This window comes from Pseudorca crassidens, chromosome 2 (assembly GCF_039906515.1).
Source record: "Pseudorca crassidens isolate mPseCra1 chromosome 2, mPseCra1.hap1, whole genome shotgun sequence".
In the NCBI taxonomy this organism is placed as follows: domain Eukaryota; kingdom Metazoa; phylum Chordata; class Mammalia; order Artiodactyla; family Delphinidae; genus Pseudorca; species Pseudorca crassidens.
In genome coordinates, this window is record NC_090297.1 from 34,642,608 (window position 1) to 34,656,056 (window position 13,449).

Below are 13,449 nucleotides of genomic sequence, written 5' to 3' on the forward strand. Positions count from 1 at the left end.
TCTTCAGCTTTGCAGTGACCACATGGGCCACGGCACAGAGAGGGAGAGGCAGTGCTTCGGGTTTTGACTCCGTTATTCCACAGCATCGTGTCAGCCCTTTGATGCTTTGAAGAATTGTTTACCCTTTCCTCAACACTTTTTTCTTCTTTTTAAAAAAATTGTATTGAAGTATAGTTGATTTACAATGTTGTGTTAATTTCTGCTGTACAGCAAAGTGAATCAGTTTCCTCCACATTTTTAGTTGTTTTCAACAAGACTGTTGTCCAGAATAAAATTGCCTGCAATGGTCTCATAAATTGAATTAAATATTGTTTCCATGTGCTCTACGAGGGGAAAAGGTCAGGAAGCACTGCTTTGGGTGTTGTCCATTCTCCATGGCCAGTGTCGCCTGGATCAGGTTTCGTTGTGGTTCCCCATAAGCTTGGCCAACTCTAGGCAAAATCTTAAATTGAACCACTTTCATTACATCCAGTATTCAATGGTAGCTCAGTTGCAATTCTCAGTTGAAATCTAGAAAAGGAGAAGCAACACACAGCTCTCCCTAGCCCAAACCTCAGTATGTGTAGGAGTCACCTGGAGGTCTCCTTAAAATGCTGAATCTGTTTCACCTAGTCTGGGGTGGGGCCTGAGATTCTGTATTTCTAACAAGTTTCCAGGGGATGCGAATCCTGTGGTTGGAGAGCTGTGCTCTGAGTAGCAAGAGTCTCTATTCATCACCTTTATTCCAGTGGTCAGCAGGGAGGATACTAAATTATACAACCAGTAAAACTTAGACGTATTTTTGTTTGTTTGTTTGTTTTGCGGTACGCGGACCTCTCACTGTTGTGGCCTCTCCCGTTGCGGGGCACAGGCTCCGGACGCGCAGGCTCAACGGCCATGGCTCATGGGCCTCGCCGCTCTGCGGCATGTGGGATCCTCCCGGACCAGGGCACGAACCTGTGTCCCCTGCATCGGCAGTCAGACTCTCAACCACTGAGCCACCAGGGAAGCCCAAACTTAGACGTATTTTTAACCTTTAGATTTTTTTTCATTTGCGCACACACACGCACACATGCGTGCAGAAGAGCAGAGTGAACCCCTAAGTACCACTGGCATTTACCAATCTTATTTTATAAATTCACCTGCCCCTGACTTTTCTATTCCTAGAATATTTTAAAGCAAATCCAGCCATTATATTGTTTCAGTGTGCACCTCTGACAGACAAGGCTTAAAAAAATAATAACCACAGTGTCGTTATCACATAAAATAAACAATACATATAACCCAAAATTAACCATAATTTCTTGACATCATCTGATACTCAGTTCCTATCCATATTCTCAGGTTCAGGCAATAGATGAGTGCACTGGTCAGCTGCTCCAGCTCCCAGTTCACTCCCCTTAGCTGAACACCTGTTGCCACGGTACTTGGGCTTTCCTTCGGGGCTGAGGGCACAGGTATATCCCTCCCCAAACCGTCTTTTATGGCTTGCCAATTTCATTCTTGGAGGAACTCTGCTAATAAACAACAGCGCAAGCTTTAGGATCATGCCCTTTGACCCACCTTCCTGGGTCTCCTCTCAGCCCTCTAGCCTTGAGGCTGGGACAGGAAACAGGAAAGCTGGACAGTTCGCCCTGTCACAGGTTGGCAGCCGAGGTGACCGTGATGTAGACATTTGAAAGAGGAGAGACTGGGGGCATGGGGGAGGGGATCAGGCCTCCCAAACTCCTCTAGCTGCAAACTCTAAACTTTTCCCAGGCATCCTCCCATTGCCAGGACCCCACTCCGTTGTTAATCAGTGTACTGATTGGGTTGTGAGTGGTCAGCTGACTCTCCAGCTCTCCAATCTCTGGCTATAGCCACAACAGTTTTCTCTTCACGAAGGATCACACGGAAGCTTGTTTCCACCCTGCCTTCATGCTGCCCACTGGCCCAGAGCTTGTCTCTCTCACAGCCTATCTCTGAAGCAGCCAGCACACTCTATCCCGACATTTTCCTACCAAGTCCCAAGCCTCTGGTGGTCCCTGAACCGCAAGAGATGACACGTGGTTTCCCAGCCAACTGCTTCCTGACCAGATAGTGAGGGCGTCCGAATCCCCCGCCTGGGACAGAGAGACCAGCCTCTGGGCTCCACACCCCACCTGCTCAGCGACACCTGGAACAGGAGCCCTCACTGCGACGCTCATTTTCTAGGTTCCAAATTTGGCATTAGTCGGGGCTCTTCTGGCTGTGTGTGACAGAAATCAAACGCACAATTGTTTCAGCCAAAAGGGGTTTATTTCTTGAGAGGGTGTGTGGATCTCATGAAACGGCCTGGTCCCAGGAAAGGCAGAGGGAAACGGGCTTCCTCTCGTCTGTCCCGCCTCTTCTTGGACATGAGACCCCCTCAGAGGGGCAAGAAATGTGGCCCCCCCAGCCCCAAACTTCAGGCCTCACAGAAGTACCCTCAGTGCTGCTGACCTCAGATGCCCAGGTCCACCTCAGTCCCATTAGGTTGGGACACCTGGGGTGGGGGGTGAGCTAGGCATCAGCTCCCCAGGTGACTCGAATGTGCGCGCCAAGAGCCGCTGCTTTATAGCGTCAGGCACCCAGAGACACTCTTCTGTAGTTCTCGCTCACAGTTCTGGGGGCCAGGGCTCGGGGGCCCACCCCTGAGACGCCCCTGAGATGCCCCTGTGTACGTGCAGCCGCTGCCACGCTGGGGCGCCTGTGGACGATCCCACAGCAGCTCTGCCATCTGCTTCTCCCCTCCCACCCCTACCTTCTCCTGGAGAGTGCATGCGCGATGGTCATCTTGTCTGACCACCTCTCAGAGGCACGTCAGGGGAGAAGGCTGAGCTGCGTCCTTAGGATCTGGTGACTTGGTGGGAGACGTCCCAGGACAGGTGGTGGAGGAAGCCAGGACAGAGCTGGCTGAGGGCATGGGAAGGCAAGGGACAGTTCTTTCCAAGAGCTGTGGCCAGCTCTTTCCAGTCAGGAGAGACAGAGGGCAGAGGCCAGAGAGAGACTCAGGGTCCCGGGAGGATGTCTGGGATGGAAGAGGCCTGAGCATGAGGGCAGGGGCTGATCTGGGTTAATTTTCCCTTGACTGGGGGTCTCCAATCAAGGAGGTCGTGGTGCCAACCCAAGGACAGCTAGGGAGGATCAGCTTGGATGCGCTGTGTAACCCACACTGGATCTGTCTCCCTCTCTTTGTGCCCAAGGACCCCAGGGACCAGCTCTGACCTCTCTGAGCCAGGCCCCACCCTCATCATACCAGGGACAGATCAAATGACACCACACTCAGGGCTGGATGTTCACTTTTCTTTCCAAAAGATACCAAGCACCCGGTCTAGGTGTGGCAGTGGGACAGAGCCAGGCTGGGGAACCTGGACATTACACACCCAGGGGGCCCTTGGTGGAGGCAGACAATTTAACAACTGGTCTGAAAGTCAAAAGAGAGGAGAGCTGGTTAGCGGGGGGAGCAGCAGGCAGTGGGGGGTGGCAGGGGCTATGGGGTTCAGGCACGGACCCAGGGACTGGCCAGTGCGGCTCACAGCAGCCCTGCCGCGGCCCATTTCTGGGGCAGGGGTGACATGGCCTGGCTTAGCCATCTGTGTGGATGTCCATGCAGCACTAGGCATACTGCGAAACCTGAATTCAGAGGCAGCAGGGCCAGGCCTCCTGGTCTCTCTGAACCTGTTTCCCCGTGTGTAAGTGGGGGACATTGGTCCCCCGGCACTGCCTCCGTGGGGTTGCTGTGAGGAGCCCATGGGCCGGGGGAGGCGATGGGCTCTGGTCACCCCAGGGCACTGGGCACCCAGCTTGTCTTTACTGCTGTGTCCTCGAGGCCCAGCACAGAGAAGACACTCACATAGCCTGTCAGTGAGTAAATAAGTGGTCGTGAAAGGGACTGCAGCTGGCCGGGGTGTGGACAGGTCCGTGCCGTGCTTGCACCTGTGCCGGCCGTGCGTGTGCGCCTGAGGGCTGGGGCCTGCCTCCCACCTCTCTCTGAGTGTCTGGGTCTGAGTCTCAGAGCACAGGGTGGGTGCCTGGGTTGGGGACAAGTTGCTCAGAACCTAACCGAGCTGGGGGGACACCCTGCGCCCTCCTGGCCCCGCCCGGGGTGCTGGCAGGGGCCGGCGGATGCTGCGCGGGGCTCAGACATACTCTCGGGCAGCCGCCGAGGGGCCGGGCCGGTAGGGCTGCGGGCTGCTGTTGGATCTCTCGGGCTCCTGGCACGTGCAGCAGAGGAAGGAGCCGCCCAGCATGGCCAGGCCGGCGGCGGCCCAGCCCAGAAACAGGGCTGGACCAAACTCGTACCTGCAAGGGGTGGAGGACGCCATCAGGTGTGCCTGCGCCTCCGCCCCGCCCCGTCCTCCCCCGGGGGCTCCCGGCCTCCGCCCTGGCAGAGCAGAGGGCGGGCTGGACGTGGGGAGCTGAGGCTGGGGCCTCACAAGCGTCCTCGGACTCGCCCGCTAAGTTGGGATGAGCGCTCATCTTTCCTCCCGCCCCTGCCCCAGCACATCAACACCACCCGGTGCGACCCAGCTCAGGCTGGGCTGCTCCGCGCAGCCTCGAGCCCCTTTCCTCCTCCGGCCAGATGAGGGGGCGTGGGGGGGCCCGCCAGGCCCGTCGGGGAGAGGAGGGGCGGGGCAGTCCTGCCACCTCTCTCGGTCACGGTCTGGCCCACGGAACTCGCCGCCGGGCTCCCGCCACCCTCTGGAGAAGGCCAGACTCCTCCGCCGACTCCACCTGGCACTCCGGCCTTTCCACCCACAAGCCCAGCGGGCCAGCCCAGCGGCCCCTCTGCAGCATTCGGGTCTCCCCACCTCTGTGCCTTTGCACGAGGCGCCCCCTGCCGGAGCGTCTCGCCTCCGGTGCTCCGCCTCCAGGGCCCAGTTCAGATGCCACCTTCTCCGAAGGCTTCCCCTGACCCCCCTCCGCTCGCCGCCTGGCGCTGACTCTCACTGGGTGGCTGTTCAGTTCCTTGTTTGTCTGGCTCCCTGGGGAGCAACTTGAGGGCAGACAGCACCGGATTCATCCATGTCCCCAGGGCCCAGCACAGGACCTGCAACTCAGGCAGGCTTGCGGAGTGTTGAAGGGACAGGAGCAAGCACCAGCTTGCTCCCCAGGTATCTCTGAGCAGAGCTACCTCTTGCTTGGCAGGTTTTCATGGCTAGAGCTACCAGCCCCAGGGAATGAACCTCACTCCTGAAGTCTTCATTTCCTCCCCCTCTCCACTCTGCTGCCTCCTCCAGGGAGCCCTCCTGACTGCAACAACCCAGGCATCTCTTTTCTCATTCTCCTTCCACCCCAGGGCCCAAGGCCTGTTGGGATGTTTGGGGTTGAGACTATCCCATTCTCTGCTCCCCACAGAGGTAAGGGAGGGGCCAGGTCCTTCACAGAGCTCCCTATTCGGCCCCCATACCCTGGCCTTATAAGTCCTGACCACTCTAGCTCGTAAATATCTCTGGGCCTACTCTCCACTGCTAGCCCCTGGCCCCAAGCCCTCTGCTCCAGACCTTTTCATCAGCACCTTACTGGCCTTGCTCCCTCCCCACCATTCTGCACACCACAGCCAGAGGGACTGTCCTGCCTTCCATACCAGGACACGGAAAAAAACCTTCCTATGGCTGCAAGGCCCTCTGCCATCTGCCCTTAGGACTTTTCCAGCCTCATCTCTCCGGCCCAAAGTCACTGTGCCTCCTACAGAAATAACAGCCCAGGCACTGTGCTAAGTCCCTTACCTGCACCATCTCACAGAACCCTCACAACCACACTGAGCTCCGTCCTTGGTCCTAGCTGCCTTTTACAGGGGAGGAAACCAGGCACAGAAAGGTTAAGGAACTTGCCAGTCACACAGGCAGCCCGTGCAGAGCTGGGATTTAAATCCAGAGCCACGGCATTTAGCCACTGGGGTGGCATTCAGGGCCCAGCCACAGCTGCTCCCCACTCCAGAGAGCTTCTCAGTAACAGCACCTGGGGCTCGTCCATCCCCTGTTTCCCCCTCCAAGTGCCCTGCTGGACAAAGGCCAGTGGTCCCAGAGGAGGTGGAGTGGGAGGCCCAGCCTGTTCCCTGGCCCAAGCCATGCCCTGGTGCTCACCTGGCGTTGACGGGTGTGCTGGGGTTGAAGAACTCCTGGGTCACCAGTGTGGCATACCACGAGACGGCCGTCAAAGTGCAGAGGCCTAAGGACAGGGTGGGGGGGGGTCTCAGCTCTGCTCTGGCCTCCAGAGGGCCCCCCAGGATGGGGCTACCTGCCACGGTCAAGAGGATGGAGGAGGAGCCAGGCACTCACCCGCCAGGAGGAATAGGGCACCCCCAGCGATGGCCACTCGGCCCTTGGCGATGGGGTTGCTGTCTCCGACCCGGGTGCACTTCATACCGATGACACTGAGGACCATGGCCACGAAGCCCAGGAGCACGGCCACCACCATCAGGGCTCGCGCTGACTGGATGTGACCTGGTTGGGGTGGGAGGGACTGAGCGGGGGGGCGGGAGAAGTGGGCGGGTGGGAGGAGCCCAAGATGGGAGGGGCGGGAGCTAGAGCAGGACGCTCCTCCTGGGCTACTACCTGCGGCAGGTGTGACGGGATCCTGAGGGCTCAGGTGACTACAGGGTGTGAGGGCAGAGTGTGGAGGCTGAGCCTCACCATTTAACCCCACCGTTCGCTCTCCCTGGCAGGCTCTTCCAGGTCGTGTGTGGTGACAGGGTGGTATGAGTTCTCCCATCAGCTGCTTTCCGGCCAGGCGCCTCCCTTTGGGGCCCACCCCTCCCAGGCAGCGGGGGGCAGTTTCTCCTCAGGCCTTTCAGATTCACCAGAAAGAGGACCCAGGGTGTCTGAGGCCCAGCTCAGCCCAGGTTGGCCCTTGGACAGGGATGCCTCCCCCATTGTCCATTCCGACTCGAGTTACCTTCCCCTGTGCCCTTTGAGTCGCCCATGGTAGCTGTATGCCTGCTGCCGGCGTCAGTCCCGGGCCTGGGGGGCAGCTCAGGGGATCTGGGTCCCTGAGGGAGGCCAGATGACCTGCCTGGTCCGGAGTGGTGGGGGCCGTGTGACAGCAGCCCAGCTCAGGCCTGTGCGGCCCCGGGGCGGAGGGCAGGCGGGTCGGCCCCCAGCCAGGGGTAGAGCTGCAGTGGCGCCTGTTTACGAGTCAGCTTGTCAGGCTCAACCCCTACACCGCAGGGGGAGGAGAGCCACCCGTGTGCCCAAGCGCCTGGGTGCGGACCTGCATGTGCACGTGTGTGGCTGTGTGTCTGTGCGTGTGGGTAGGTGTACCCGGGTGCCGGCATACTTGTCTACACGGCAGGACTGGCAAGTAGGTGTGTGTGCACAGTGTATCTGCAGAGTGTGGAGAGAAATGGAGGGAAGGGTCTTGACTTAGAGCCTCTGAGTGCCGGGCACTCATCTCCTCTGACCCAGAGTCCTGTGAAAGTCCTAGTCCCCTTTCCAGAGGAGGACAGAGAGGGTCAGTGACTCCTTCAAGGTTACAGTGGAAGAGCTGGCATGTGGACCCATGGCTGCTGGAACCTAGAGCCCCTGCCCCCAGGAGGGCCAGGCTGGCCTGGATCTTCATGAGTGCACGGGAGGCAGAGGCTGGAGAGGGCAGCCCAGTGCCAACAGCAGACCGTGGGAAAGCTTGCTCCGGACCTCCCAGCCCCATATCCACCTCCCCATCCCAGTGGGCATGAGGCCTACCTTCCAGGGCAAGCAGCGAGTCATAGAGCTTGCACTGCACCTGACCGGTGCTCTGGGAGGCGCAGGACATCCAGAGCCCTTCGTAGAGGCCCACGGCGGTGATGATGGCATCGCCTGCGTAGGAGGACTGCTTCCACTGCGGGAGCGCTGTGCTGGCAATGATGCCCACCCAGCCACCCAGGGCCAGGAAGTAGCCCAGGAGCTGAAGACCTGAGTTGGCCATGGCCCAGGGGAGGGGATAGGGGTTCCAGGGCTCAGGGCTGGGCCAGGGTCCCTGGGGGGGCCGAGGTCATGGCCAGGTGACAGGAGCAGCTGGGTTGGGGGTGGGGTGCAGCAAGTGGTCAGAGGCTGAGAAGGAGAGGTGACAGCCCTGCAGTGGCAGCAGCAAAGGCAGTGGCTTCAGGCTCTAGAATGCTGGGGGAGGCCTGAGCTGGAAAGGCCAGGGGCCCGCCCACAGCCGCCACCTAAGCCAGGGCAAGGTCCCCAGCAAAGCTCCTGCCCAGCCCCCCGGGGGGTGGGGGGTGGGGCGTGGCCAAGGTGGTGCCCCTCCCCAGGGATGGAGAAGGGAGGGGCTGGGAGGAGTGACCCCCAGCTGGCTCGCAGGGCCTTTCCCCTAGGGAAACCCCTTTAGGAGCCTGATAAGAGTGCCCTAAAATTCTCCTAATTCCTATCCCAGACACCAGCACTGAGATGGTGGACTTTGCCCTTGCACTGCTGATGTGACCCTTGGGGTTTTCTGTCCTCTGACCGCAGGACAGAAAGAAAATGGAATTCCAGTTTGCAGGAGGTAAGACTAGGGTTAGACACTGGGGAGAACTTTTTGGAGTGGGTTCTGAGGTCAGCTATGGAGAGACTGGGCTGGGGAGGGGTGTTGGGGAGTGGGGGTCCTTGGTACCTGGGGCCCATGTGTATCAGAAACAGCAGAGGCCAGACTCAGCGTGGGATCTGTTTGAGATCTGAGGGGGGCAGAAGAGGGACCCCATGAAGGCTGGGACAGGGCTGGCCACCAGCCAGCAAGGAGCCTGGCAGGGAGGTGGGAGACAGCACCAACCTTCTGGGATCAGCCTGAAGGAAGGCAGACTGTTCAGCCCCTTTAATCCCCTTGCTGGCTGGCTTAGCAGCTCCTGCTGGGGCCTGAGGCACAGGCCCCTGAGCCCCCAGCTCCAGAACAGCCTGGGGGGGAGCAGTGGCCTCTGCACATTCCCGGGGTTCAGGCTGCCCCCTCCGAGCGCCCCACCTCCCCTCCTCTCTCCCGTCCCAGCTCAGCCCCCTGCAGCAGGGGAATGTTTAACTCTCCTCGACCTCATTAGCAATCCCCTCACGTTCACTTCGGCTCGCCAGGCGTGGGTACAGGGGAATGTCACAACCCCGCTCCCGCCAGCCCCCCGGCGCCCCCAGCAGCCCACGCGCCCTTTGCCGGACTGCACTGGGGGAAGGCAGGGTCCCGCCGCAGACCCTGGCCTCCTTGCACCGCCGACCCAGACCCCCTCCGCAGGGACAGCCCCGCCCGCTCCCTCCCTCGCATTCTTCACGTGGCTATGCAAACGAGAGGGTGCCCGGCGCTGCAGACAATGCTGCCCTGTGCGCCCGCCCGCGCGTGGGCCCTGGTATGGCCCGCGGCCCCGCGGCGGCCAGCGGTGGGAGGGGCCTGCCCTCGAGGGGGCGGCGGGCTCTGCTGGGCGGGCCTGCGGTTCCCGACACTGCGGCCCTTCCCTTCCCACCCTCCTCACCCCGGCCCTCCGTGCTGGGAAGGCCGAGCCACGTGGATCTGTGCACACGCAGACCTGCTTCCTGGGGCGGCCTGCGCGTCCCCCAAAGCTAGCGGGGCCTGGATCCGTGGTACAGAAGCCAGTCCCGAATTCCGATTCCTCTACCACGGACGGTGAGAGACTGTGCGATGGGGATGAGCAGAGCACACAGCCGGAGCCCAGAGTGGAGACTCTCCGGGGCCGCAGGGAGCTCCATTTCTACGCGTTTAACCGTCTAATCCTCAAGGCAGCCCCCTCACGATGGGCGTCCCTCCACGGATAAGGAGCCGAGGCTGAGAGAGGTGACCTACCCCAAGCTAGGAAGCCAGGGGCTGGGGGGCTTTCCTATCAGATCTGTCCCCCCCACACCCCGCCTTTCTCAGGAGCGCTGGGAGGGGCGAGGCTGAGCTGGCTGTAGAGCCTCGTCCCACCCCTAAAGGGCACGTCGGCTTCGCGGAGTCACAAGGGAGCTGCCCAATGTCTGAGAGTGTGTGAGGCGCGCGCATGGGGCCGGCGCGCAGCACAGTGATTCCCGGAGGCCGGGTGTCCCTCTCCCAGCCTTCCGCAGGGCTCTCTCTGTAAGGAGGATACAGGGGTCATTCCGGTCCTGAGGAGCACCTGAGTCAGGTGTCTGAGCCTCGGGATCTTCAAGGCCACACAGAAACAGAGTGTCAGAGCCACACAGCCCTGGAGACCGGAGGCTGCAGGCCCCTCCGCTGACAAATGAGGAGCTGAGAGCCAAAGAGGGGAAGCTGCCCCCAGGGCCTGCTCACTCCTCCACCCTGGGCACCCCCAGAGCCCTCCGCCACACCGAGGACCCGAGCCACTTTATGATCCAGAATGAGGCTTACATCTCCCTCAGAAGTGCTTGTTTTAAAAAAAAAAAAAATTTTTTTTATTGGAGTGTCGTTGATTTACAATGTTAGTTTCAGGTGTACAGCAAAGTGAATCAGTGATACAGAAGCTCTTCTGTTTATCCCTTGTGTTATTTGAGGTCTTGAGTCCATTCTACCAAAACATCCCCTCCTACCCTGATGGCCTTCCCTCACCCATGTTCCAAAGCCCTTTGGAATTCAGATCCCGCACCTGGAGTAGAGTTCCCTAACCCTGTGTAGCTTCTCCATCAGGACTCCTACCACCCCAGTGCCCCCCTGCAGTCCAGCGACTCCCAGGCATGCGGGGAGAGCAGGAAGGCTCAGGACCCACCCCAGCCTCCGTTAAGAGCTAACTAGAAACCGCCCTGGGGTGTCACGCTTCGCTCTTTAAAAGGTGCTTTCAATTACGTTACGAGAAGCTTGGGGTTCTAGCTTCACGTCTGCCACCGAAAAGCTGTGTGATGCTAGGCAAGTCCCTTAGCTTCTCTGGCCCTGGTTCCCAAACTGACAAATAGGGATAATAGCATTCATCTGTCTGGGTCATGAGGGAGTTCGTGAATCGAGATGGGCGAGAAGTGCTTTTGGAAAACATAATATGCCTGAAGGAATGTGGCTAATGAAAGCTCCGTTCCAAAAAGACTGCCTCCTGGGCGGTCTCCCCCTTGGTCCCTCACCCTGGGTGCGGGCGACTGCTGGTGGCTGACGACCCGCTGCCCCTTCCTGCCTGGCAGTGCCCGGCAGGGAGGGTGCTTTGTAGATAGATCTGTGCTGACCACTGACTGATGGGTGTGAGGATGAACTGTTTCTGCCTCCCTCCCAGTGAAACCCTGGAGCGCCCTCCCTGGTCCTTGCCCACTGCCAGTCAGGGGTCCGACTCGGTTGGTTGCCGTCCAGCACATTCTCTGCAAGCCACCACCTGAAACGGTGGAGGCTCAGGAGGTGGTGCTGGTCAAACTCCCCCCAGCTCTGAGCCTGACTTTCCCGTGGAATCCCAGGCTCGGAATGGAGAGGACTTGTCCAGGTGGCACAGCTAGAAAGCAGTGCAGCCAGCAGTGTGGCCGCCCCAGTGCCCTGCCTGCCCCGGCAGGGTCAGCTGCTCTGATCTGGGATCTGTAATGCTCTTTGCATATTTCCTTTCACAGCACTTGGTGCGCTGTTCGTTTGCCTCCTTCTTGAGGACCGAAAGCATCTCCCAGCCCTACCACTGGCCCCATTTTTGTGTCCCACGCCTAACCCAGGGTGAGGGCATCTCTGCAGCACATGTGGCTGTCTGGTAGTGCCTTCTTCTCTTCCCCAAACAACCCTGAGCACTGGTTCTCTTTGGCACCCCTGCTGAGAGCTCTGCCAGCTGCCTGGGGTGCCAGAGATGGACGTCTTCCACGTCCACATCTCCCCCGAGTTTGCTGAGTTGCCTCCCGTCCCCTCTAATGCTCCCATGGCTGCTCTCCCTTCACCTCAAGCAGACTTCCCCAGGGCTGACCTGCTCATGCCTGTGTTTTACAAACGGGCCAAGCAATCACAGCATCTCAGCCCGGACCCCGCCATCACCTCCGGCTGCTGGGAGGACTCACCCACCATAATTATATTCACTTATCCCAGTTCTGTTGCCCTTGAAAACGTTTGGCCTTTCATGAGCTAAACTGAGATAGTCTGCTGTCTCTCTGTTTAGCACACTTTGAACTGTGAAGGTCACCTGCGTTGATGTGGAAACTTCTGGAAGACCAGAATCAGGCTGATGGAGTTTTCTGTGATGTTGAGTATCTCCTGTGTGCTAAGCATCGTGCCAGGCTCTCTCTGAGTATTCCCTCACTGATACTCTCAGCCATCCTGGGAGGAAAGGACTGTAACCTCATGTTACTGGTGAGGAAACACACTCAGAGGTCACACAACTGGAAGTGGCGGAAGTGAGTCTGGCCCAGCTCAGCACGTGGGTGAAGCTCGTGCTCTTTCCATTAACGTGGTCCTCTCTTCATACGGCGAGTGGGTCATCCAAACAGGACACGGGATCACCAATGACTAAAGGAATCGTGACTGTCCCTATGGGATCATTCCCATGAGCATACTGACTCCCAGCTTAAAAAAACAACCGTTCCTTCACTTCACATCTCCCTCCAGCTCATCCTGCCCCCCACGGAGAGCCAAACTCCCGAGAAGAGTTGTCTATACCCACCAGCACCACTCATTCTCCTCCCCTTCTCACTTGAACTCACTCCAGTCTTTCGTCGACCGGAACATCTCTTGCCAAAGTTCTCCCTGATCTCCATGTCACCAAATCCAAAAGATGGTTCTCAGTTCCTATCTTGCTCAACCTCTCAGCAGCATTAGACACCGCTGCTCACCCCCTCCTTCCTGAAACACTCTCATCGGCTTCCAGGACTAGGCCTCTTGGTTCCCCTGCTCACGGCTGGTCCTCGTGTCCTCTGTTGGACCCCACTGCCTCCAGAGCCCCAGTTGCCTGCAGCCTGGCCCAGTCTTCTGACTCTTCCTCTGTCTACACTGACCTTAGTCTCCTGGCTTTGAACGCCCCCCAACTGCTGATGGGGACCCCCAAAGTTCTGGCTCCTACCTCCACCTTTCCCTGAACTCAGAAACCTTTTGTCTCACAGGCTCCTCGAACTTGAGCATAACACATGCAAAACCAGACCCCTGCTTTCCACGCCCCATAACCATCTCACCTGCAGTCTGCCCCGTCACGGGAAAGGGCGACTCCACTTCCCCAACTGCTTAGGCTGAATCCTTCCTTTTTTTAATTTTATTTTTATTTTTGGCCATGCCCCTTGGCATGCAGGATCTTAGTTCCCCAAGAAGGGATCAAACCTGTGCCCCCTGCAGTGGAAGCATGGAGTCCCAACCACTGGACCGCCGGGGAATTTCCTAGGCCGAATCCTTCTTTTTTTTTTTTTTTTTTTGTGGTACGCGGGCCTCTCACTGCCATGGCCTCTCCCATTGCGGAGCACAGGCTCTGGACGCGCAGGCCCAGTGGCCACGGCTCACGGGCCCAGCCGCTCCGCGGCATGTGGGATCCTCCTGGATCGGGGCACGAACCCACGTCCCCTGAATCAGCAGGCGGACTCTCAACCACTGCGCCACCAGGGAAGCCCGGCCTAATCCTTCTTGTTGCTCCTCCCCTTACCATCCAACTGATCAGCAACTCCTGTCAGCTCT

The 13,449-nt window shown here is 58.9% G+C and overlaps 1 protein-coding gene across 1 annotated transcript; it reads right to left on the reverse strand.

Moving 5' to 3' along the window:
- Nucleotides 1-3,268: 3,268 nt before the first annotated feature.
- Nucleotides 3,269-8,647, reverse strand: CLDN19 (claudin 19). Its single transcript, XM_067712123.1, has 5 exons — nucleotides 7,662-8,647; nucleotides 6,261-6,425; nucleotides 6,066-6,150; nucleotides 4,129-4,281; nucleotides 3,269-3,403 (listed from the first exon to the last, which is right to left on the reverse strand). The coding sequence occupies exons 1-5, from the start codon at nucleotides 7,882-7,884 to the stop codon at nucleotides 3,355-3,357; spliced, it is 675 nt and encodes a 224-aa protein (XP_067568224.1). The 5' UTR covers nucleotides 7,885-8,647; the 3' UTR covers nucleotides 3,269-3,354.
- Nucleotides 8,648-13,449: the final 4,802 nt, after the last annotated feature.